Source organism: Urocitellus parryii, chromosome X (assembly GCF_045843805.1).
Source record: "Urocitellus parryii isolate mUroPar1 chromosome X, mUroPar1.hap1, whole genome shotgun sequence".
In the NCBI taxonomy this organism is placed as follows: domain Eukaryota; kingdom Metazoa; phylum Chordata; class Mammalia; order Rodentia; family Sciuridae; genus Urocitellus; species Urocitellus parryii.
In genome coordinates this window covers 628,728-655,303 of record NC_135547.1, presented here as the reverse complement: position 1 = coordinate 655,303, position 26,576 = coordinate 628,728, and the positions used below count along the sequence as shown (strand labels likewise).

At 43.8% G+C, this 26,576-nt stretch overlaps 1 protein-coding gene and 1 long non-coding RNA gene across 8 annotated transcripts in view; one reads left to right on the top strand and one right to left on the bottom strand.

The window, feature by feature from the left end:
* Positions 1-3,733, top strand: part of Tmlhe (trimethyllysine hydroxylase, epsilon) — a 73,755-nt gene extending 70,022 nt beyond the window's left edge. For 3 of the 4 annotated variants that reach the window (XM_026415067.2, XM_026415064.2, XM_026415063.2), the window contains 2 exons: positions 1,789-1,927; positions 2,950-3,733. In XM_026415067.2, coding sequence (XP_026270852.1) covers positions 1,789-1,927; positions 2,950-3,081 — 271 coding nt within the window. In that variant the 3' untranslated portion in view covers positions 3,082-3,733. Of the gene's footprint in view, positions 1-1,581; positions 1,728-1,788; positions 1,928-2,949 lie in introns of those variants that run through there. The other variant, XM_026415066.2, reaches the window with a different exon arrangement.
* The window catches only part of LOC113201377 (uncharacterized), a 55,599-nt gene extending 33,500 nt beyond the window's left edge, over positions 1-22,099 (bottom strand). The window contains exons 1-4 of one of the 4 annotated variants that reach the window (XR_013342555.1): positions 21,951-22,099; positions 16,157-16,298; positions 13,787-13,862; positions 4,000-4,082 (exon numbers count right to left, since the gene is read on the bottom strand). This is a non-coding gene — a long non-coding RNA (uncharacterized LOC113201377). Of the gene's footprint in view, positions 1-3,999; positions 4,083-6,057; positions 6,164-11,981; positions 12,327-13,786; positions 13,863-16,156; positions 16,299-21,950 lie in introns of those variants that run through there. The other 3 variants (XR_013342554.1, XR_013342556.1, XR_013342553.1) reach the window with 3 other exon arrangements.
* Positions 22,100-26,576: the final 4,477 nt, after the last annotated feature.

Sequence of the window (26,576 nt, the reverse complement as noted above, 5' to 3'; positions counted from 1 at the left end):
TACCCAAGAAGAGAACCATTGGATGTTTATTTCTCTTTGCAAAGAACATCTTTGGCAGTGTCTGCTAAAGCTGAGCATACCCATACTTATGACCCAGAAATTCCATTCTTAAGATTATACCAAACAGAAGTGAATATAGATGTTCACCAAAAGACAATGGAATAGAATGTTCAAAGCAGTCATATTTGTAGTGCTTCCAAACTGGAAATTACTCAAATATTCACCAACAGTACAATGGATAAATAAATTGTGCTGTGCTCACAAAATCAAATGCTATACAGCACCAAGGATGAATAAACGACTGCTGAACAATGCTGTCCTTTAATATTAAATGAAAGAAACAAGACACAAAAGACTAGATATGTAGAAATGTATGAAGATGCATGTAGAAACATATAGATGTCAATGTGTGTGTAGTAGATATGATGATTCCATTTATATAAGGTTTTGTTTTTCATCAACAGCAAATACTTATCTTTGGCAACAGAAGTTGGGATAGTAGTTACCCTTGAGTAGGAGAAAGAGTGTGACTGGAGAGGGCCATGAGGAAAGGTTATGGGCTTCTAGTTAATTACTTATTTATATGGATGGTAGCGATAGAGATATGATCCCATCATGAAATTCATCATTATTTGTCTGCTTTTGTGTGTTTGTGTGTATGTGTGTGTGTGTGTGTGTGTATGTGTGTGTATTATACTTCAATAAAAAGTTAATTTGCCTTAGCCAAAAACAGAAATCCATTATCTCAGCTAGGGTTTTCCACTGGCTTCCCATGGTGCTCACAAAAAATCCAAAGTCCTTACTGTGGCCTGCATGGTTACACATCATCTGACCCCTGGCGATTTCCTTTGTATCACTTCCTCCACTGTTATTCCCCTTGCTTACTCACCACCAGCCATGTGACCTTCTTGCTGATCTGCAAACACAATAAAATGCCTTTCCACCCCAAGGCTTTGTACTTGCTATTCCCTCTGCCTGGAATGTTCTTCCCTTAGCTGGTTGAATTGCTGGTCTCTCATCATACAGGTACCAGCTCCATGTCACTTCAAAAAATCCTTCACTCAGCACTCCATCTGAAATAGATTTCCGAGGCATGCTTAAACATATAACACCAATTTTTCTTCCTACCATCTGCAACTAGCTGAAATTATTTATATATTTATTTCTAGTTTATCGTTTATCTTCCTCGAGAGAACATAAGGGGATCATGTCTGCCATGTTCATCATTGTGTGTTTAGTGCCTAACACACTTTCTAGCTTGTAGCACATGCTCATATAAATGTTAGTATTTAATAAATTAATTAAGATCTTTGGGTGAACTGTCCAGTAGCTACTATAGCTGGCATCTCTCTCACAAAGGGAGACACATGAGAAGTTATAAGTCATTGAAAAGAAAGCTTTGTTAATACAGCCTACCATGCCTATCTCAGCTTGACGAGGGGCAAGCTCAAATCTTTCCCCAATGCTTCCATGAGCTTTGACCAATAAGGATGTACTCTATGAAATATGCTTTAGATAAAACATCATATCTTAAGATGGGGAAAAACCAACTGGAACTTAACTTCTATCCCCTATCCCCAGGTTCTCCAGAGAGAAACAAAATATGATCAGCAGGCAGAAGAGCTTCTCTCTCCAATCCTGTGCACCTAAGAGAATGTTGACATATTGTCAGCTCATCTGCAGAACAAGTAGTGAATGCAGAGAAAACCATTATATAAAGTAGTTCAATAAACAACAGATGTCTTTATTGTGTGTTTGAGATCTTTCTTTCTCACAATTCCACGTTAGGTACAACAACTATGACCGAGCTGTCATCAATACTGTGCCTTATGATGTCGTTCATCGTTGGTATACAGCACACCGGACTCTAACAATTGAGTTGAGGAGACCTGAGAATGAGCTTTGGGTCAAACTAAAGCCTGGGAGGGTATGTCCTAAACTCTAAAGATATCAAATAAGCTTGTTATACAGAAGCAGTGAAGAAAGCCAGGCATGGTGGCACAAACCTGTAATCCCAGTGACTCTGGAGGCTGAGGCAGGAGGACTGTAAATTCAAGGCCAGCCTCAGGAAGTTAGTGAGACCCTGTCTCAAAAATTTAAAAACTGGTGGGCTAGGGTTGTAGCACAGTGGTAGAGCGCTTGCCTAGCATGTGTGAGGCACTGAATTCAATCCTCAGCACCACATAAAAATAAGTAAAACAAAGGTCAAAAAAAAATCCTTTAAAAAAATGAAAAGGGCTGGGGATGGAGCTCCGTGGTAAAGCAGCCCGGGTTCAATCCCTAGTACCAAAAAAATGTAAAAATTGGAAATTAAAAATAAACAAATCAATCAATAATGGTACTTGTTTAGTATGTGTCGTGTTGTTGCAAAGGAAACAGAGGGGGGAAAAAAAGTCCTAGGTGCTGGCTGTGGTCCTGCCACTCACTCACTGAATGACCTGGGAGCAGGCCCCACCCCATCTCTGACATCTGTGACTCTATGTGAATGACGAGGGGTTTTAACTGCATGATCCCTAAGAGTCCCTCCACCTTCATGATTCCATTTTTTTTTTTCATCTTTATTTCCTCTGGATGGAGAATATCCTCATAAAACATAATAAAATAGCTTAACCCTTTGAGAAAGTATAGAGTGAGAAGTAGAAAAGAAAACGAAAGAATCGAATTACATGATTTGCTTTGAAAGGAGGACAATTATTCAAGAAACACAAACCCCTCAAGTGCAGGCCCCATTTATTACCTACTATTGCCTTTGCAACTTCCATTTATCCTGCTACAGGGTTACACCCGTCTGGGCTTCCAAAAGTCTGCTTAATTTAAAAATAAAAATATCGCACAGAATATAACCATAGAACCACCTAACGCTTTGCTTTTTAGATGATCTCTTCTGATTTAGGGTTCTTTGGGTTTGCGCTTGTTCTGATGACGTTTTCTCTTTTTATTCATTCACAGGTCCTATTTATAGACAACTGGAGAGTCCTACATGGCAGGGAATCCTTCACTGGCTACCGCCAACTGTGTGGCTGCTACTTAACAAGAGATGATGTCTTAAATACTGCTCGTCTCTTGGGGCTCCAGGCTTAAATTTGACAGCATTGGGATTAAGAACATACCTGCCACCTTGGCTACCAGAATTTCATATCAGCAGAATGATATTGTGTGAAAATCTACTTCATATTGTCTCTCTATCCCATCCCATGAAACAGAAGCGGCCCCTTTCTCTAGCATGGGAACATGTTACAGAGAGGGGGGCTTCTGTCAACCATCTAGTGGGGTAGATCTTTCCCCCAAGCTATAACATGAGCTCACATTTTCTAAACCTTTTTAGATAATTTTGGTAACTATACTTCAGAAACATAGAGAATTCCTTTGATTCTCCATATTGAAATCAAAGCAATACTGAGTAGGTAAATTTTCCTTCTGACTAGGACAGTTAGAATGAAATCCATTCTAGAAATAACACTGATAAATCAACAATTCACCTAAATTTTGGTCTTAATATCCACAAGGGAGAACATGTGGTACTTGTTTTTCTATCTGATCCACTTCCCTTAACATAATGTCCTCTAATCCCATCTATTTTTATACGAATGATAGGATTCTTTTACAACTGGATAGTATTCCATTGCACATATGTATGACATTTCCTTTATCCATTCATCTGTTCATGGGCATCTAGGTTGATTCCATATCTTGGCTATTGTGAATAATGCAGCAATAAACAAGACCATGCTAGGATCTCTTTGGTGTGCTCATAATCATTTCCTTTGGATACATGCCCAGAAGTGAGGTAGCTGCATCATATGGGAGATCTACCTTTAATTGCATCAAGATCCTCCATACCGTCTTTCATAATCACTGTACCAACTTACATTTCCATCAGCAATGTATGAGAGTTCCTTTTCCTCCACATCCTCACCAACATTTGTTTTTTTTCTTTTTCTTTGACAACTGACCTCTTAGAGGGGTCAGGCGTAGCGCTGCCTGGCATTTCTGATATGATTGGTGTTGCTCAGCATATTTTCACGTCCCTGTTGGCCATCTGAATGTCTTCCTTTGAGTCACATTGACCTAGGTCTATTGCCCTTTTTTTTTTTTTTAAAGAGAGAGAGAGAGAATTTTTTAAAAAATATTTATATATTTATTTATTTTAGTTTTCGGCGGACACAACATCTTTGTTTGTATGTGGTGCTGAGGATCGAACCTGGGCCACACGCATGACAGGCGAGCGCGCTACCGCTTGAGCCACATCGCCAGCCCTATTGCCCATTTTTAATCAGGTTATTTGTTTTGGGGCAACCGAGTTATTGGGGTTCTTTATATATGCTGGATATCAACCCCATGCCACGTGTATTGTTTGGAAATAATCACTTCTCCCACTCAGTAGGTTGTCTCTTTACTCAAGAGGGTTTACTCTGCTCTTCAGAAAGAAGCACCTTAACACCCTGAAAAACTATTGAGGATCCCAAAGAGTCTTGGAGTTTAGGTTGTATCTACTGATAATAATTATCTTAGATATTGAGAGTCAGAAATATTTAAAATTCAAGAACACAGAAGCACACATCCCTCAGCTATCAGAGACAACATCACATGTCATGTCACCTCTGGAAAAGATGAGATGATGGGAGTGAAAAAAGAAAGTATCACCTTACTGTTATTGTAAAATAGTTTCATCCCTGTATTGCTACAGTATGACAAATACAATTCTTTAGGGTAAATACTGAGGAGCGCGGATTAGCTGGATGCCATTCCTCCAAACTCAGAAAGTCAAGGTTCATATGTTTTCTCTCATGTCAAAGCTAGAAAGGAGAAAAGGAAAAGGAATGGTGGCGGAGATATCTCATGAAAGTTAAAGGGAGACAGTAGAGAAGAGGAAAGGTACCAGAAGGAGAGGAGGAGGGGAGGGAAAGGACAATACTGGGCAACAATACTGGCCAAATTATATTGTTGTATTGTGTCCATGTATGAATATGTAATGAATCCTACCATTATATATAATGTACCAGTAAAAATGTGGAAAAACAGTTTTATCCCACAGACCCACTAAAAGGGCTTCAGAAACTCCCAAGAATCTTTGCTGGCAGGGAGGGAGCATACTAGAGATTGAACCCAGGGGTGCTTAACCACGGAACCACATCCCCAGCCTTTTTTTATTTTGAAACAAGGTCAGGGTTGCTTAGGGCCTCACTAAGTTGCTGAGGCTTGCTTTGAACTATCGATCCTCCTGCTTCAGCCCCCAAGTCACTGGGATTACCCAGCCCCCCAAGACTCTTTAGACCATACTTTGAGAACCAATGGGCTAGATGATTGGTTCCTTGGGACAGCCCTTTACATAGGCCTATGGATTGAAGGGTTTGGCTGAAACCCTAGATTTTGCTTTGTAGTGTCCTAGAACTGTAGACATTGTAGGAATTGTTTGGTAACCCAAGCTCAGTGATAACCTGGGAACTGAATTCAAATATAGTGTTTTAATTTCTTCGAAGAGGGCTGGGGATGTGGCTCAAGCGGTAGCACGCTTGCCTGGCATGCGTGTGGCCCGGGTTCGATCCTCAGCACCACATACCAACAAAGATGTTGTGTCCGCCGAGAAAATTAAAAAAAAAATAAATATTAAAAATTCTCTCTCTCTCTCTCTCTCTCTCTCTCCACCCCCCTCTCACTCTCTCTTTAAAAAAAAAATAATAATTTCTTCGAAGAGTCATCTCTATCTAACTCACCTCTGAAGAACTTAAACTCCCAAGTCACAACAGTTCTTGTGGAGCAAACCCGTCACTTTGGTAGTTATATGGGGGAAATTTGTAGGGTTTTCAGAGACTGCTGAGGTTCCACATGATAATATTCCCTCCCTCCCCCGCCACCCCCCCTCCACCACCATCACTAACAAACTTGTATTTTGGCAATTTGGTGGCATTTTAGGAGGTAATGTGTTTTCCTCCATTTATGATATTTTTCCTTCTCTTAAAATATTATGTTAATGGCCAAGATGTGACTGGGTCATATTTAATGCTTTCTTTCCTTTATTTCTTGAATGACTGATGTGTGAAAGTGGGATGGGTGGGGAATGTATGAGGCTTCTGTTCCCGTGGCTTTCACTGAAAATGAAGCTGTACAATAACCACATTGAGCACTGCAGAATGATGAAAGAACATGTAGGCCAGGGTGCACCCTACAGAAAAAAATATATATTATTAAGAAATATAGGAGTCATAAAGGAAAGAAAACTTACAGAGAATAGAGCCTAATCTGAATTTTTCAGTGAGTTCCCAGGAAACACTTGGTAGTCTATGCATTATTTTATTGATCCATCCAGTGCTCCAACATGTGTTCTCAAAATATTTCTGCATTTTATTTTTACCATGAATCTTTAGGAGTCTTCCCTGAAATCTTTATTCCTGTCAGGTCAAAGGATTGAGAATTAATTTGGGGTCTTAAAGAGTTCTCTTTGCTATTATGCACTCCTCTAAAATACGTCACCATTAGTCTTCCCCAGGACATTTGCCTTTTTTGAAGTTTTGTATAAATTAGCCTTGCAGATTACACCATAACTGAGGTTAGCATTGATTTATGACAAGTGAAGGACATACTCATGGGTCTGTAAAGATAAGGACAAAAATTTCAACTTACCGCCCTTACTAAAGGACTCCCCTTACCTTGACTCTCCTGAATTATTAATGAAATAGTTCACTACCACACCCTCCTTTTCCTAAATGTTTAATCAATCCTTCTCAATGATGTGCTCCCTTCAGAGGAAGAAAGGGAGGAAGGGAATTATTGGACTGCTGATCATGTATTGAAACATGGTTGAAAAGTTTCCATGTGGGGTGTTCCCTTCCCACTCCTATTCCAGGTGTTTCTGAGTATATAAGCCTGGGTCTGTGTCTACCAAGCTCACTGTAGACTCACTTTTACCTTTCTTCTCTGGTGGGATGGGATCAATAGTGTCAGGAGCACAGCACCTAACATGATGCCTTACAAAGAGTAGTTTCATAATACAGATTTGTTGGGAGAGGAAGAAATGAATGAGTCCTTTTCAGACAAACTCATCAGAAATGACCTCATTCTCTGTATGTCCTTTTCTGTTTGGCAGCTGACTGGCACCAAATTTTGTTTGCCTTTGTCTACAATGGCCAACCCTCTCAGAGTGCCTGGGACTGAGGAGTTTCCTGTACTGTACGACTTTCCCCATCTTAAAATTGGAAAAGTCCCACACAAACCCAGGACTCTTGGTCAGTCACCTTGCCTTCTTGCTGGGAGCCATTTATTTTTCTTTAGTTTTCATCACCGGTTTCCCTTTCTTTGTAAGTGTTTATAGATCACAGACTGTGGAGTCCGTGGTGAGAAGGAAAAAAGAATGTATGAACTATGGTGTGCTGTGGAGGTTCCCAACGTGTGGTTCCCCAGACCAGCAGCATCAGCATCATTTAACAATTTCTTTAGAAATGCAACTGTTCACGTCCCACCCTGACCTACTAAATCAGGAACTCTGGGAGTGGAGACCACCAGTTTGTTTGAGCAAGCCCTCCAGGGGATTCTGATGCACACCAAAGTTTGAGAACTACTTGAAGGGAAGAGGCCTGTTGCTGAATTTCTAAGCCCAGTTCTGGCACTAAATGACTTGAGGCATGCTCTTCTATTTTGAACTTCAGTTTGTTCTTCTGTGAAGTGAAAGCCTTGGATTAGGCAGCATCTAAAGGTTCTGCCATTCTGTAGTTATGCGACTTCGGTCATTTTGTCTGGCTTTTCATTGCTTAAGTTCTCTCATACAGGTACAGAACATAAAATACCTACCTCATAGAGTTTTTTAAACAACTTTGTGGTTATTAAACTAAGATGTTCACAGCACACATTGTTGCCCAACAATAATAGCTAACTCTTACATAGTGCTGTCTATGTGCTGGACACTGTTCTAAGTGCACTTAATCTCCACAACAACCCTGTCGCCATTTTACAGATGGAAACAAACAAACAAAAAAAATAGAGGCAAAGAGAGATTAAGTGGCTTACCCAAGGTCACAAGGCTAAAATAAGTGTCAGACTTTAAATTAGAAACCTGAAGACAGTGGCTCCAGCGACAGTTCTTTTAACTAATCTGCCATATTGCTCAATAGATTTTGTTAACTCCCTCACCCTTTCCATGCTTACAGTCTAACCAACCATTCGTAGACAATAATCATCATTCCCACTTTCACAGTTCTTCCAGCAAGATCTTGAAAGAACCATGAGCATATATAGATTAGTTTTGCAAGTAGTTTGAAAAAAAAAAAAAAAAGACCTCAAAAACATTTTCTAGAAACATTGTCTGTGTCCTCATCCCCACACACCTTTAGCTCGTCAGTGCCAAAGACCCTGGCAGAGTTTGGTAGATGTTCTTTTTTGTTGTTGTCATTGTTATTCAGACTTATAGCCAGGGGTTGGCAAGTTTGTGGGTAGCCACATTCTAGTCCTTGGCTTTACACACTGAATGTGGCTTTTGCCCTCCATCTTGCTCAGAGTACTTTTGGACCACTATTCCTTGTAGGAGCTTAACTTCTGTCCACCATGCTTTGCTTCCAGACAAGCAAGCCTGACACTTCAATATGGAGACAAGCATCTGATCACATTCGTGTGTTTTTGTCTTGGCCATGCCTTTTTGAATTTACTTTGTTAAATTCAGTATATCACTGCCAAGTGTTCCATAGCATGAACTAACTGTACCATCTTGGATGAGAAGTCAATGGAAATCTTTCCCATGTGGATTTTACTCTTCCCCGATTTCCTGAGTCGAGTTCGCAAACTACAGAGTGCACTATCTGTTTTTGTGCCAGGCAATAATGCAGTATAAAGTCTTAGCTTGATTAATGGAATCCAACCTTCCTTTCTGGAAAAAAAAAAAAATCGGGCATCTTTTGCAATTGTGATAAATCATCTTAAGCCATGTTGGTGTATAGCATACAGATTTGTAGTAGTGTTCTAACTTACTTTCTGTGTGGGTAGATAAACACGGTCATTTATCCTGTGCACAACAGAGGATCACAAGTGTGGATGCTGTGTAAACTTGTGAAGTTAGTAAAGGTTTTCTCTGCTAGATCCATCTTTATCCACAGTTTACCCATTGGGTGGTGGGCACTCTCTCCAATTCAGGTATTTAGTATACATTTGGATTATGCTTTCTAGCTCCCTCTCTGATGCCTTGACTCAGGCAGGATAGTGTTATAAGAAGAACACAGACTTTAGAATGACCTGGGCTTAAATTTCATCTTATTAGCCTGACGAATTTTGGGAAATCAGCTTTCCTTCCTTGAGGCACTGTTTCTTCATATGCAATGTCAACTACCTAAAAAGGGGATGGGTACAAAAAAATTAAAAGCCGTGATGCAGAATGAACTGAGATCTTGGGTAGAAAGCATCCACCAGAGTGAGCAGCTCATAATTTACAGTCAGTACACACTAGCTGTTTATCACTGTTGCCAATATCATTACTTGGGAAAAGAGGAGAGATTGGGGCTAGCCTATGAAATCAACAGCCTTCTTAGAAGCAGCAAAGTTAGGAGACTCAGAACTGGAAAGGTGCAGGAAAATGCTAGGGGTCATGAAGTGCAGGTCTACTGACAAGGTATCTGACCTTTAAGGCCTGAGGGTTTATGGATAGGAAGTTGTTTGGGGGCTTGGGTGATCTGGGGATTCAGAGATGAAACAGAAGAATGGTCAGAGAGCCTGATGAGACAAATTAGGTCTGCAGAGTTTTAGGAAGAGTGGCTTGGGAAACAGGTGTGGAAAATGAATGAAATAGGCAGGTGGACACCCATGTCCATGGTGATGTATAGGTGGGACCCATAGTTCTACATATAGCTTAATTGCCCCTCAGAACCCTCTTCATTTGAGAGGCTTCATTGACTCTCAGAACCCCCACTGAAACTACTATAAAATGATTTTTGAAAGGATTAGAGGAACAGGATTTGGAGGATATGATGGGGAGAACAGGAAAGGAAGCAGCAACTAAAGTTGGAATGCTGAAAAGCACATGGATGACTAGCAGTTGACGTAGCAGATCCAAGAAGACCACAAAGTAGGAATCCTGAGACCTTAGTGGGAAAAGCCAAAAGCCAACGTGTATCATCACCTGCCCCCAAGAATCTTCAAAAATTGCCACAGGTAACGTTGGAAGTGGAGGTGAAGGTGGCTAGGCACCAAAATAATGAGTGTGTCTGTAAACTGGTTTAAGACGTAAATTCATTCCCAAATCCCCTCCAGCAGCCAAAGCCAGTGAGGAGCTGGCCTCTCCCTTCCCAGAGAGAAATCTGGAGTGCCGTTCCCTAGAGAGTGTAAAGGAAAGAGCCTCTGGACTAGAAATTCCTAAACCTGGTTGAGGGCTGGGTTCTCATATTGAAAACAGGGGGCTTAAGTGAATGCATGCATCTTGAAAGCTGTGAACCTCCAGTCTTCTTCCCTGACTCTGCCCCTAAAATCTGGCATCTGAAAGAGTCTTCTGTGGGCCATCTGACCAACCCAATAGAAAATATCTAAGGACAGTGACACTGAAGATTCCCCAGTAAAAGGTCCAGCCAGGTTACTCTATCATGAGATGCATGGTTTATAATGTGAGGGACAGGCGAAGGAAGACACCCATCCAGTTGAGGGCACTTACTTTTAGACCAGAGCATGTTAGTTACTGCAAGGAAGGGAGTCAGACAGAGAAGAGGAAGCGAGTAGATACCCTGGCGAGAGGAGGTCATTGAATGAGTGAATGAGGTACCTGGGGAGGCAGGGTGCGCTAGAATCCAGAGCGGGAGTGGAAGAGACAGCCTGAGACAGGACAAAGAACCTTTATCCCCCACTAGGATAGGATGAAAATAGTGAGATTTGGTTGAAAACTGAGTTTAATCCATTATTATTTTGCAACTCAAATATCCATGGCATCGTGCTAGGTAGTATTCATTCATCCATCCACTCATTCACACGATGTATTTCTTTTCTTTTTTTTTCTTTTTGGAGCAACTACTGTGTTCCAAGCACTGTGCACAGTGCTGGAGATACCAAGAAGAATCAAAGTTCCAGGCCTCATGGAGGTTACAGTCATAGGGCAAAAGCAGACTCACAACATTGGGAGATAAGTGCTTTGAAAACTGAGTAATAGGGGCTGTGGGGACACAGACAAGGGATGTGAGAGACTACAGGGAATTAAACAGGTATGGAAATCCCTTCAAAACAAGACAGATTGCTCTGTGAGTTCAAGGGTAGAGAGATCTCATCCAGCAGGGCTAATCTGCAAAGGTACCATAGGCTAGGTGGCCTTTGAGGTGAAATTAAGAGGATGCCTTGGGTTTCTCTCAACTTGCAGTGATATTGGGCTTAGGGTGTCCTCCAAGATGTGGAAACACATGCAAAGATCCAGAGACAGGAAATCGCAAGAGGATGTGTTTGGAAAAGAGGGAGAGGCCCTGGTTGAGCACAGAGAATGCCATGGCAAATACTGGGTGGTGCAGTTGAGAAGCAGGAATAGGGTGAGATGCAAAAATGTCATTGAGGCAACATCACAAAATGCAACAGTGTTGAACTAATGAGTGGTATAAAGAACACCAGACTGGTATTAGAAACCTGCTTACATTCTAGGCCCAGCTCTGTCACAAAATTGCCCTAGGTATGGTACGTGGCAACACAAGTAAGTCTGAACCTTTGTTTCTTCATCTGTCAACTGGTAGTAAGAACACCTTCCCTGCCTATTTCATGGTGTTATTAAGAGTCTATGAGTCAGTGAACATGAAAACGGACCTTTTAACAAATCTTTAAAGCAGTGGTACACACATGTAAAGGGTTATTATTGAGGAAATGCAATGTGCTGGGGACACTTTGGCAACTGAATAACCAGGGTGCGGGGGCGAGCCTACTGAAATATGCCGATGTCTGGGCTTGGCACAGAAATCACGAGCCACCACACACCTTGTAGATTCAAACAGCAATTCTTTATTCCCGAACTCACAGCGGCCTCCACACAGGTTCAGGGGAAATCTCCAATATGCCGCTGCCCCCAAATCACCTACTCCACAGAGGCTTTTTCCAAATCCCATTTGAATCTCACGAGAACTCAACGGGAACAAGCAACAGGAACACCCTAATCCCAGCGGCAATAATCTTCAACCTCCAACTTCCCCAAAACACCTATTGTCTTAAACCGGGAATGCCTTAAACCGGGAACACCCTAAACCCAAGGACCGGGATACTTCCTCAAACCTGCAGGATACTTCCTCAAACCTGGATCCACCCTCGATCACCTTGAGCAGGGTCATCTTTCTCAAACACACATGCAAGGTCGCAGCAAATTTCCAAGACAAGTCCATTTAACATGGGGTACGCTGGCAAGGAAATATCGATGCATCATTCCTACTTGGCAATGGCCCTCAGCATCTCCCCCCTTCTGATTAATTAAACAACAAGCAATGTGGCTTAAGGACCGTGCCTGGTAGGTTGTCCAATTCAACATATGGTTCTTACCCGTCATGGGAGAACTGACCTTTAGGCGTCAGTTTCCTGTCTTAGGTTGAATCCACTGCAACCAGATCAACCCGTCACTGACTACGGGTCCAGCATTCAGCCATGCTTGTGGATAGGCCTATGCACCAGTGGGGGGGTGAGGTTCTTGCCTCACCTCTGTTGGCCCCCAAATTTAGCCTTGGTGCCAGTGGGAATTTTAACAGGCTTTTGAATGTAGTTGTTAGGGCTGGGGATATAGCTCAGCTGGTAGAGTGCTTGCTTTGCATGCACCACAAAGCCCTGGGTTCTAATCCCCAGTACCACACACACACACACACACACACACACACACACACACACACACACACAAGACAAATGTAGTTGTAAGGTAACATGGTGAGTGACTCAACTCCTGATCATTTGGATCATCCATACATCAAATTTACACAGAATGAAAGTATATTTGCCCTATCTGGTAGCCCACCTATGAGGACCATAAAGCAGTAGCTATTCTTTTAGAAACATAACAGCTTAACAGGAAAGACAAAAATGGACAAGTTTCCAGTTGTTCTTCGTTTGCACAATCAAAATTCACTGACCACTCTGCTGAGTACTGAAGGCAGGGCACAGTAGGGGAGAGACATACAATTTCTGCCTTCAAGCAGATCTCCTTCTGCCATGGGAGGCAGGCATATTAACAGTCAGTGTCAATAGCAGGTAAGCACAAGGGGTCCGTGATAACTCAGAACAAGGGTACCTAAACCAGTGTTTTGCAGCTGAGTTTATATAAATATGAAGTAATACCATTCCTCTGGCTTTACAGGTGAGGAAACAGACTCCAGAGAACAAGTGGCAGAGGCAGTACTTTAACCTGGGCCTTTGAACTCTTGGTCCAGGGCTTTTTCTTCCTCACCACAGCTGCCTGTTTTGCTTTGTAAGTATGTTTAGGCCTAATGCAATGGCAGAAGATAATGTTCTTTTGTGTGTCCCTGCACGTCCTAGACTGCTCACTCCTTTCCAAGAGATGGATAGGAAACTGGGGGCTGGAGCACCTCCATGTGTCCAAAATGTTGTATTTCAGACATCTTTTTAAAAAGTAATGGGCTGGGGTTGTGGCTCAGTGGTAGAATGCTTGTGAGGCACTGGGTTCCATCCCAGCACCACATAAAAAAACTAAATAAACAAAGTAAATGTATTGTGTCCATCTACAACTAAAATTTTTTTTTAAAAAAAGTAATGAAAGTTTTCACAATATAAGTTCCTGTTGAAAGTTCCTCAAGAACCCAGGAGTGTGCTTCGTGTGTGTGTGTGTGTGTGTGTGCGCACGTGTGCACATGCTCACCTGTACACAGGTGCGTATGCATCAGAGTTTGGAGCAGGGATGGTTGGAAACATTGGCTCCTACATTTTCAACAAGCCTGTGTGGAGAGAAAATGGAAGGTGAGTCCCAACAAAACTGGCAGAAGACGACAGATGAAAACCAGTCAGAGCAGAGATCTCAGGAGACACCAGGAGAGTGGTGTCTTCTGCCCATATCTACTGCTTCACTGGCAGTTCCATACAAAGTATACAAAGGGAAAGTGGTTTTCCTTCACCATACTCCTCTTCTGGGAATTTTATGGGAATTCCCAGGTGTTGTGTGGGTCATTAGAGGAAAAAGGAATGATTTCTATTTCTGGAAATATTGCAGACTACATAGTCTGAAATCCCTCCTTGCTACAAAACACCTGGAAAACCCAGATAACTGATGGTCCATTGTTGCCAAAAGTGACATCCCATGAATATCTGGGAGCCTCCTTCCATTTCAACACTAAGGCAACTGAAAAAAATGAAGGGACCATACTTACTCCTAAGCTATCCTCCATCCATTTCTTTGGACCCTATCATTCTTCAGCTCTTGTATCCACTGGTTCACTTGACCCTTTACTGAGCACTGACTGTATATCAGGCATTGGTTGTATTTAATGAATACAAAGTTGAAGGGCATGGTCCTTACACTCAAATATCTCAGGGTGTTGGGCAGGGGCTCTTAACCAGAGCTGTACCTCAGAATCACTGGAGAAGGTTTGCAATAATGCATTCGCCTATCCTTCCCACCTCCCTCAAGATTAGAATTTCATTCTGGAGGGAAACAAATGACCTGAAATTCTTTCTGTGTTGAACTCTTAAAACCTGGAGTCTGAACAGAATCTAAAGCTTTACATGGCCCTCTATAGAAATACGAAGGGAAGGGGGCTGGAGCTGTAGCTCAGTGGTAGAGCACTTGCCTAGCATGTGTGAGGCACTGGGTTTGATTTTCAGCACCACATATAAATAAATAAAATAAAGCACCACTAACAACTAAAAAATATATATAAAAAATGAAAAAAAAAAAACAAAAACGAAAAAAATGAAATACAAAGGGAAGGAGAATTTCCTCCAGACAAGATAGATGCTCAAGCTCAGGGGAAGGTGCCCAAGAGGTGAGATCTCTTCAGCAGCAATATCAAGAAATGGGTAGATTTGAGAGGCATTTTGCAGGTTGAGTCGAAGGGACTTGGTGCCTGCTTAACTGTGAGAGAGGGGTTGAAGGAGAGGAAGATGTCAAAGTGACTCCTGGGTTACTGATGTGAAAAACTGGGCACAACGTGCTTAAACAGGGAATATTAGAAGATGACAGAACTTGGAGAGAAGATGATATTTTTGGTCGTGGATGTATCTGAGCAGAAAGCCTTAGCTGGGCATGATGTGTTCTTCAATCTCCTCTACCACAGGCAATGTACCATGCTGGTCAATACTGGGAGGAATATGTCTAAGAATTCCCCATGAGCTTCTAGTACAAATCCAGATCATTTTTTTACCCCCAATCCCTCCGCCAAAATTGCTCTTGCCCAAGGCCCCTAGCAGCCCTTACACAGTGACTCACAGTGACTATGTCTTAATGTTTGTCATTCACAAACTCAGCAAATGTTCCTGAGTTTGTCACTTCTTGCTCAGTTCTCCTTCTGAACATTTGCTCCCTTCTCCTTTCGGTTCAATTCTCTCCCAGATCTGTCTCTCATTCTCACTCTTGATCTCACTCTCTCCTCTTTTCCTGTGAAGACACTCCTCCAGTCTCCTTCCAACTAGTTTCTTCTTTTGCCTGTCCCTTAAAGGAAGTTGTCCTTGATTCCCTTATGTGTCCTTTATCACTCCCTACATGATCTGAACTGCATCCATGGCCTCAAGAACTACCCTGATGACTCCCAAATCTGTATTTCCAGTCCTGATCTCACTCCTTCATCTCCACCTGGTTATCCCACAGGTGTCTCCAATTTCATATATTCCAAACCATACTCACCTTCCAACCAATACCTGCAAGTTCTCCTTCACCCCGTATCTCCAATAATGGCTCCAAAGTCCACAATCACCACACTCTACCCTCAGGCAGTCATTCCAGAGCCTCAGCCATGGCAGCCGCTGCCGGTGCCACGCCGATGCCACCGCTGCTGCAGCTGCCCCCGCCGCTGCAGCCGCCACCACCACCGCCGCCTCCTCCTCCTCCTCCTCCTCCACCAACACCACCACCCCCCCAACCCCTTTCCCTGCCAACCCATGCCCTACTTTTCTACTAGGCTAATTTCTACTCATTCTTTAATTTCTCCAGGAACATTTCCCAACCCCACAAGTCTGTATGAGGTACTCCTTCCATGTGTTCCCACAGCATTTGAACTTACCTTCACATAGCACTCACCGCAGTATAGTGTTGTAATTGTCAAGTTCCAAGTCTATATCTTCTGCTAGTCTGCAAGAAGGAATGTGATCCATATTTGCTCATTGGAATTTCCTCAATTCCTAACACAGTCCCAGGCATACAGCAGGTACTCAGTGCATATCTGTTGAAGGAATGAGAAATGAATCATCATGTCTCCAGCTAGGTTCACCATTATGAGAAATATGTAGTAAAGTACCTATTATGTGCATTTTACTACCTAAACTTTTCTTTAAAAAACTGAATCTGTCCCCTGGTCTTATCTACCAATGCCATCATCCTAGTTGAGATATATATTATTTCCTGACTGGGATACTACAGCAGCTTCAATCTCAATCCTCTTTGCTCTGTTCTGCACACAGCTACCACAATGATCTTTCTAGAAGCAAATCAGTTCATGTCACTACCAAGATTAGATTAGTTGGTTCACTATAACCTATAGGACATTCCAAGACCTGAGCATGGCAAAACAGAGCCTCCATGACCTGGCTCCTATCAACCTCTTCTCCAGCTACATCAACCACCACTGGCCCACCAGCACTTACTCTCCAGCCTTAAGGAACTAATTGCTGCTCCCCCCAATCCCGCCAAATGCCTTGGCTTCTCATCATGCTACAAATTCCTTCACACACACACTTTGTCTCCAAGTAGCTTACCTGATTCACTCCTATTCTTTCAACAAAATGTTCATTGACTATTTATTATACATCATGACCAAGTACCATCTAACCCACAAATATAAGGTTGGCTCAACATATAAAAAAATCAATTTATGTAGGATGGCATATTAACAGAACTGGGGGGGGGGGCGGAGGCAGGGAGGGGTTCAACCATCATCTTAATCACACAGAAAAAGGATCATCTGACAAAAATCCAATGCACTTTCACAAAAATAAATTCAATAAAGTAGAAGTACAAGGAAACTTCCTCATCCTGGTACAGTGCATCTATGAAAAACTCAGATATATAGAAACACTAAAGCATCCACCAAAATGTGTGTTGGGGAAGGGACTAAACTGAACCCTATTTGAATATCCAATAAATGGGCTCAGCAAAGTTACAGGATCCAAGATCAACATGCAAAAATCAGTTGCATTTCTATACACTGGCAGCTAACAAACTGAAAAGGAGGTTAAGAAAATAATTCCTGGGCTGGGGATGTGGCTCAAGCGGTAGCATGCTCGCCTGGCATGCGTGTGACCCGGGTTCGATCCTCAGTACCACATACAAACAAAGATGTTGTGTCCGCTGAAAACTAAAAATAAATAAATATTAAAATTCTCTCTCCTCCCTCCCTCCCCCCCCCTCTAAAAAAAAGAAAAGAATTCCTTTTATGATAGCATCAGAAAGAATAAAATTCTGAGGAATAAGTTTAACAAACACGTGTAAGATGTGTACTCTGAAAACATTGAAAAGACATTGCTGAAAGTTATTAAGAAGACCTAGATAAATGTAAAGTATTCCATGGTGATGGGTTGGGACACTTAGTGTTGATAAGGTGGCCATAATCTCCAAGGCAACATACAGATTCAGGGTGAAGCCTGGTGGAATCCAACCTGCCTTCTTTGTAAAAAACTGACAAGCTGATCCTAAAATTCATGTGGAAATACTGAGGACCTGGATGCCTCAAACATGCTCAAAACAGAAGAACAAATTCGGAGCACTCACACTTCTCAACTTCAAAACTTACCAGAGAGTTACAGTAATACAAAAATCGTGGTATTAGCATCATAATAGACATATATGTTCATGTTATAGAACTTAAAAGTCAGAAACAAACCCACATATTTATGTATAGTTGATTTTAAGTAAGGGAAAAAGAATAATCCCTTCAACAAATGATTCTGGGGTGATTGTACAGACACGTGAAAAAGAATGAACATGGACCCCTGTGTCACACCATATAAAAAACTAACTCAAAATGGATGGATCACAGATCTAAATGTAAGGACTAAAACTTTTTTAAACTCTCTCTCTCTTGAGTTAGTTTAACAAGATTTATTTGTACAGAATACCCTTGGCCTCAGTTCCCATCCTTGATAAGAATGGTGCTTTTAAAAATATCTTTGTTTATTCATTTTTATGTGGTGCTGAGGACCGAACCCAGTGCCCTACACGGGCAAGGCAAGCACTCTGCCACTGAGCCACAACCCTGGCCCATCTTTTTTAAACTCTTAGGGAAAAACAAAAACAAAAACCATAGATGTAAATCTCTGTGAACCTTGGATTAGGCAACAGTTCCTTCACCATGACACCAAAAGCACAACCACAAAAGCATTTTCTTTTTGCAAATTGGACTTCATCCAAATGGAAATCTTTTGGACACCAAAGGACTCTTATGTAGAGAGTGAAAGGACAACCTGCCGAATGGGGAAAATATTTACAAATCACATAACATATCTGAAAAGGGTCGGGTTTCCACAATATACAAAGAACTCTATAGCAAAATGGCATTCAACCCAATTTCTAAAAATGGGCAAAGAGCTTAAATGGACATTCCTACAAAGCAAATGCACAAAGGGCCAAGAAGCTCAGGGAAAAATGCGCAACATCATTAGCCATTTGGGAAATGCAAATCAAAAGGACCATGAAGAAGCACTTCACACCCGCTTGGATGGTTATTATACAGAAAACAAAGCAAAGAGAAAACAGCAAGTTTTCAAATAGAGGATGTTCAGAAATTAGGATGCTGACACACTGATGTTGGGAATGCTGCTGTGGAAATCAGTTTGGCAGTTAGTCAATAAGTTCAGCATTGAATTACCATATGGCCCAGGAATCCCACTCCTAGATATAGACACCAAAGAATTCTAAACAGGTGTTCAAACAAAAACCCAAACAGGAATGCTCACGGAAGTACTATTCACAATCGCCAAAAGGTGTATGTCATCACCTGTCCATCAACTGATGAGTGGATACACAAAATGTGGTGTATGCATACAATGGAGTATTATTCAGGTGTGAAAAGGTACAAAGTGCTGATTCGTGCTGCAACGTGGATGAACCCTCATGCTAAGCAAATGCAGTCGGACACGAAAGGCCACACATTTAACTCTGATTGCACGTATAGTTTCCGTCCAGCATAGGCAATTCTCTATGGTAAGAAAGCACGTTAGTGGCTGCCAGGGGCCCTCAGGAGCAATGTGTGTGTGTGTGTGTGCGCGCCCGCGCAGGTGTGCACACGCAAGAGCGAGGGGGGGTGGGGGGGAGGGGAAGACAGCTTAAGGGGTACCGGGTGTTTCTGGGGGGCGGTGTAAGTTTCTTGGAAGTAGATGGTCCTGGCAGTGGTACAGCACTGTGATGGGACATACTTGACGCCTCTGACTCGCACCCCCCAGTCCTCCTCTTCTTCCCTAGACTGCTCCCCTCCAGCAGAAAGTGAGAGCTCCTGTGCCAAGATGGGAGGGCCCTGGCCAGTGAGGAGGCTAGGAGGCCAGGAGGCCTGGAGGCCAGGAGGCCTGGAGGCCATCTGGCCGCCCCGTCTAGGCCCAGGCCCAGGCCCAGGCCCAGGCCCACGCACTGCGGACCAGCCGGGGAGTGCTGACATCACCAGAGCGCGTCATCGCCGACCAATGAGGGGGCAGCCGAGGGTCGCTAGGATACGGGGGCCCTGGAGCACTGGACCCAGACTACCTGCCGCACCCACTGAGCACCCACCGTTGGCGTCTAAACCGGCATCACATCGAGCCAGGCAAAGCCCAGTCCAGCTGAGCTGAGCAGAGGGAGCCCAGTCCAGCCGAGTCAAGCTGAGCAGAGCAGAGCTGAGCAGAGCTGAGCAGAGGGAGCCCAGTCCACCTGAGCTGAGCCCAGCATGCCAAGGCAGAGGAGCCCTGGAGGAGGAGGAGGAGGAAGAGGAGGAGGAGGAGCAGCAACAGCAGGAGGAGGAGGAGCAGCAGCAACAGGAGGAGGAGGAAGAGGAGGAGGAGGAGCAGCAACAGCAGGAGGAGGAGGAGCAGCAGCAACAGGAGGAGGAGGAAGAGGAGGAGGAGGAGCAGCAACAGCAGGAGGAGGAGGAGCAGCAGCAACAGGAGGAGGAGGAAGAGGAGGAGGAGGAGCAGCAACAGCAGGAGGAGGAGGAGGAGCAGCAGCAGCAGCAGCAACAGGAGGAGGAGGAGGAGGGTCGTCGTCGGGGTCATCCCGTCCCCGGAGGCAGGCCCGCTCCCGCACCGCCCGAGCCGAGCTGACCTTCTCCGTGAGCCAGGTGGAGCGCCGTCTGCGGGAGGGCCGCTATGCCCAGCGCCTGAGTTGGTCTGCGTCCGTGTTCCTTGCCGCCACCCTCGAGTGCCTGACGGCCAAGGTGCTGGAGCTGGCGGGCAACGAGGCCCGCCACAGCGCCAGGAGGCGCATCACCCCAGAGCTCCTGGACATGGCCGTCCACAACAATGCACTGCTCAGCGGTCTCTTCGGGACTACGACCATCTCCCAGGTCGCCCAGCCCCGGCGCTAGCTGCTGCTGCTGCTGGCTCAGGGGGCCCTCGCCCAAGCACCTGCCCACCTGTCCACCAGGCCCCAGGCCCCCTCGCTCTCGGGCCAGCCTCGCCCGGCCAGGCTTGTACCTTCAGCCAGCCCTTTCATTAAAGCGTTTCAAGAAACCCTCCGCCTGCCTCAGTCACTTTGTGTTGGGGGCTTGGGGGGGGGGGGGTCTCCAGGCCTCTGGAGTTGGGGAGACAGCCAGGCCAGGCCCTGGGAGTGCTGCGGGGTGGGCTTCAGGCCTGTGGTGTTAGGTACCTGGGATGGCAGGAGGAGTAAAGGGAGGAAGAGGAGAGAGAGGGAGAGAGAGGGAGAAGAAGAAGAAGGAGGAGGAGGAGGAGGAGGAGGAGGAGGAGCAGGCGGCAGCGGCGGCGGAGGCCTTCTTCCTGGGGGTGGGAGGGGCAGTGCAGGGGGTGACCCTGGGTGGCAAGGGCAGGCCAGCGTGGGCATTGTGGGGTGGGCGTCGAGGTACAGAAGATGCTTCCCCATGGCCCTGAATGACTCAGGGCCTGCCTGCTTGCGTGCCTGCCTGACTGCCTGCCCGCCCACCCACCCAAGTCGCCAGAAAGGGGGTGGCCACGACACTAGGGCCGTGGGTCGTGACAGGACCCATGTCTGAAGGCGACCGGCCGCGGTGGGATGGACAGGTGGCCACAGTGGCGGGGCTGGGCGCCCACGGGGCAAGGAGCTTCGACGGCAAGATGGAGACGTGAGGGGGGAACGATCCAGGGAGGAAAAACAACAAACAGGGAACTCGGGTCAAGCAGGGTCAGGGATTGAGCTTTGGTCACGTTCAGATGGAGAAGCTGCTAGGCGCCCTTAGCAACCGAGGGCCACTAGCTGCAACCTAGCAACAGCTGGCGCCTGCAGAGGCCCCGCAAGCCCAGGACCCCGCCTCGGTGCAGAGGCCCTCGTCTGGACCGCCCCATAATCCGTCATTGGTGTAAGTACATCGCGGGCAGCCGGCCGGCCCCGCCCCGCCCCGCAGCCACTATCTGCATATGCCCCGGACCCGGGACTCTGCATTTGCCTGGGGCGGGGGGGGGGGGCGGCTACGGGAGGCCAGGCCCCGCCCCCTCGCCCTCGATTTGCAGGAGCAGTTCCCCGGATGGCCAGGCCACGCCTGCGCGGGACCCTCGATTTGCGTAGGAACCCGGCGCCAGGCCAAACCCCGCCTCCTGACCCGCGCTTCGCAAAGGCAGCTGGCTTCACGCCTCTCGGGTCGCGCCGGTTACTGAAACCAGCCCGGGACCCGCCCGCGTCCCTGATTGGCATACGCGCCTCCCAGCCAGGCCCTGCCTCTCACCTTTGCACATCACCAGGGCGACGGGGGACTGCGGGGGCGCCGCAGCCAGACGTGTGCTTCGAGGCGCGCGGTCGCGGTAGGCCGCTGCGGGCCGCTGCAGCGTGACGCACGGCACGTCGCGGCCCGCGGCGGCGTGGCCGGGACCTTTGCCCACGTAGGCGTGTCCGGAAGTTCTCGCAACCCGGTCCCGCCCCTCCAGGCTTGGTTGGTTTGGGCAACTATTGGCGGGTTCAGGATGTAGGGTTTGCAAAGGAAGTTGGCTCCTAGCTAAGTTGCACTTCACATTGTTCTTCAAAATACTCTTGGCGTATCATGGTTTGCATTTAAAAAAGAAAAATATACGGAATGCTTGTCAAAATGTGATAAGGATGACTATTTAGGATGTGAGCATAAATACAAGTGCACCGGTATTTTGCAGTGGGGGAAAGTGGACTCAACTCAAAATACAGCATGTGTACTTTGGATTTTATAGTCCTTTTGGGTCTGTGGATGGATAGTTACTAAGAGGAAACATCAGGGGTAAATGGAATTCTATTTAAGACTTAACGAATTCTTGCTGAAAGCAAGCCAGAGTGATTAGAGGTTACCTGGAGGTAGGCTGAGGGATAAGAATCCTGATCATGTGTGGAGGGTGATCAGATATGGAGGGGGATTCTTGGTAAATTTAGCAAGTTTTTTTGCTAAAACTGAATGTCTAAGGAATTGCACACATGGCCCTAGGAAAAGTTTCAAAAGTTTGATTAAAATTTGCTAAGCAGAATCTGTAAATATCACCAAGGAAATGCCATAGTAAGCTTGGGGAGCCTGATTTATACTTGAGTGTGAGGCCACTTTTTTTTAAGTATTTCTTTAATTGTTGATAGACCTTTGTTCTATTTATTTATTTATTTATATGTGGTGCTGAGAATCAAACCTAGTGCCTCACACATATCAGGTAAGTGAGCCCCAGCGCCTGTGATACCACTTTTTAAATTAAAGGTATATCTGTGTTCATTCTGTGATTTCAATTGATTGGAAAGAAATTTCATGCCTACTGTTTGTCTTCCAGGCACTAATCTCTAACTGACCCCATGAACATCAAAGTGGAGGAATGAACACTCTACCGAGAGAGAATCTAAGCACAGTCTAGACTTTATTTCAGGACTTATGCTGGATCCTAAAGGGAGTCACAGCTCTGACAGTATGTGAGCTTGACTCAAGCAAACAACAAAATGGTGTAGCTTTTATAGCATCTGAGGAGTAGTTGAGAACTGGGCCTCCTGTTATTTTTACATCTAGAGGTAGGGTTTTAGCTGGAATGACAACCATTAGGGAGAAAGAAGACAGTATGGTCCAGGAGGAGGGAGTGGGAAAGAAGGCAAACATTCATCCCTTCCCAGTGACAATGGGTCCTGAAGAGAGGAGGCAAATACTGACACTCGGTCCTGGACTTTCACCCTTTCCCATTGCCCATAAGTCCTGGAAGAAGAAAAGCAAATAAGGAAGTTCTGGGTAACAATGCACCAAGCTCTATTTTTTTTTTTTTTTTTAGAGAAAGAGATAATTTTTAAATATTTATTTTTTAGTTTTTGGTGAACACAACATATTTATCTTATTTTTATGTGGTGTTGATGATCAAACCCAGTGCCCTGCACATGCCAGGTGAGAGCTCTACCACTGAGCCACATCCCCAGCCCCAAGCTCTGGGTTTTTATCCTTTCCCAGTAACCCTGAGTCCTGAAGGGAAAGGCAAACAAATGAACTCTGGGCTCTAAATTTTTATCCCACTAACAATAAATTTCAAGATTTTACAACTGTTTCCCTGAGTTAGAATAAATTTTGAGCTTTTACAGCTGTTTTCCTGAGTTAGATTTTTAACCTGCACAACTACTTTTCTGACTGTATAGGGGATGATGAGGAATTAAATTAGATAACACTTGCAATAAAGCTTAGTATAGTAGGTTTTCTACATCTTTAGTCAGGATTGGATCAGAAATTAAAAAAGGGTGGATTTTGAAGGTATAGGGTTGGGGAAATGAAAGAATATCAGTAAATTTACTTGGAGGGAAGAGGGGGCAAGAACAAAAGAGAATTTCAAGAAATCATGGAGTTTTCATGGTTTGGATGTGAGGTTTCCCCCAAAAGCTCATGTGTGAGGCAATACAAGGTTTAAAGGAGAAAGATTGGGTTATGAGAGTCTTAACCTAATCTGTACATTAATCCCCTGATGGAATTAATAAGTGACCGCTGAAGACAGGAAAGGTATGGCTGAAGGAGGCAGGTCATTGGGGCTATGCCTTTGGGGTATATATTTTGTATCTGGTAAACAGAGCTTTCTGCTTCCTGGTACCATGTTCTGGGCCTCTATCTTTCTCTATACTCTTCTGCCATGATGTTCTTCCTCACTTCAGACCCATAACAGTGGAGTTGGCCATCTATCAACTGAGACCTCTGAAACTGTGAGCCCCAAATAAAGTTGTCTTCGTCTGAAATTGTTCTTGTCAGGTCTTTTGGTTGCAACAGTGAAAACGCTTCCCTATTATTGAAAGTGCTTAAGCAGATGCTAGAAATCCTTTGGGAATTATATGTGATTTTGATCCATTATCTATTATTCCCTAGAACCATACAACTCATGAATGTGAAGGAGAACAACTGAGAGTCCCCTGCCCACAAAACATTATCATCATATCTGCTTTTTATAGTTACAGATACCCCATTGAAAACTTTTGCCTAACTTCAGTGAAATTGGTAGGACCAGTGAAAATGCCACTTGTGTGTCATCCACAGCTAGACAGGTAAGATGCAAATTTCATGAGGGTAAGTGTCCAAGTAGTTTTATATTACAGGGAAGTTTTTCTAATTTTATCTGAGAAAGAAAATGATTGGATAAGAAATTACCAGAGAAAGGTGAGTAAAATGGGCTGGGGTTATGGTTCAGTGGTAGAGCGCTCACCTAGCACATGCGAGGCCCTGGGTTTAATCCTCAGCACCACATAAAATAAATAAATAAAGTTATTGTGTCCAACTATAACTAAAAAATAAATATTTTATAAAAAAGGTGAGTAAAATGGAAAAGAAAGAAAGTCGTATATGGCTTTACTACATCATTTAGGTTAGAAGAACTTTGATTTTAGTTATATAATTAATTTAGCCAATTTCTTTCCTCTCTTATAATTATAGCTAAAATTTCTTGATCATTTACTATGTGTGAGGCATGCTGCTTGGCACAGTGCTTGCATCTTTTCTTTAATCTACATAACAACCCTGTGAAGCAGGTACTACTTTTTTACCACTTAATAGATGAGCAAACTGATATAAGGTAAACTGATTCTCCTGAAGTTATACAGCTAAGTAGCAGGGCCCATTGGTGACTTACATGGGACCTGGACTAAGGGATTTTTTAGTTGGGAAGTCCATAAGAGTTCAGCCTCTAATATAAGCTAAAATATATGTGGAATAAATTGAAAACATTACAATAAATTGTAAACATTCTCCTTAGGGACTACTTTATAGGCAGATTCCTGACTGACCTATCATTTAATCTTATTCATTTAAAAAGGCTACTCTACCCATATTTACTTTCTTAGTAATAATTTAGTCATATTTCTGATACCACCAACTCCACAGAGGTTATTAAAAGATCTCCATGTTGTTAAATTTGATGGATACTTTGATGTCCTTACCTGACCTGAGACAGTCTACCATGCTACTTTTTATTTTATTTCCTTTTATGTGGTGCTGAGGGTCAAATCCAGTGTCTCACACATGCTAGGCAAGCTTCACCAATGAGCTACAACCCCAGTCTCCATGCTACTTTTTTAAACATTCAGTTTTCTTGGTTTCCATGATGCCATTATCTCTTGGTTTTCTTGTTCCATTCAGCTCTTCCTCTCTCATTTCAACTAGCCACAAGTATTACCTGGTCATGGTTCTTACCATTTACAGAACCAGACAACTCAGTTTCTCCGTATGTTAAAAGCTTTCATTTTTATAGTGATTGAATTAAAAAATAGTCTTGCCTAACTTTTGCCAGGAATTAGTATCTCTATTTAATATACAGAGAAATAAAATTTTATGAATATAATTTGTCAACAGTTACAGAGCAAGGAAGTGACAGAGTTGCAATTCAAGGCCTTAGTTTTTACATCTAATCCATCACTGTACAGTCAGCCCTCCGTATCTATGGATTCAACCAACTAAAGATCAAAAATATTCTAAAAATCATGTCTATACTGAACATGTACGGACTTTCATCTTGTCCTGATTCCTTAAACTATACAGGATAACAACTACTTATATAGCATTTATGTTGTATTAAATATTATAAATGATCTACAGATGGCTTAAAGTACATGGGAGGATGTGCATAGGTTATATGCAAATACTGAAATAGTTTATATAAGGGATTTGAGCATCCATCAATTTTGCTATCCCTGGGTGGGCAGTCCTGGAACCAGTACTCCCAGTTACTGAGAGATGACTACGTATTCATTCTTTTTTCATATTTTAGTGAATAGAACTTCTAGGTTGCCGCAGTCTGGCTGGGCACAATTCAGGAGCCACTTGTCAAAAGAAACAAACTTTATTTTTAAAACTACAAACGCCAAACAAAACAGCTCCTCAGGAAAAACCCTCAGAGCCCAACTG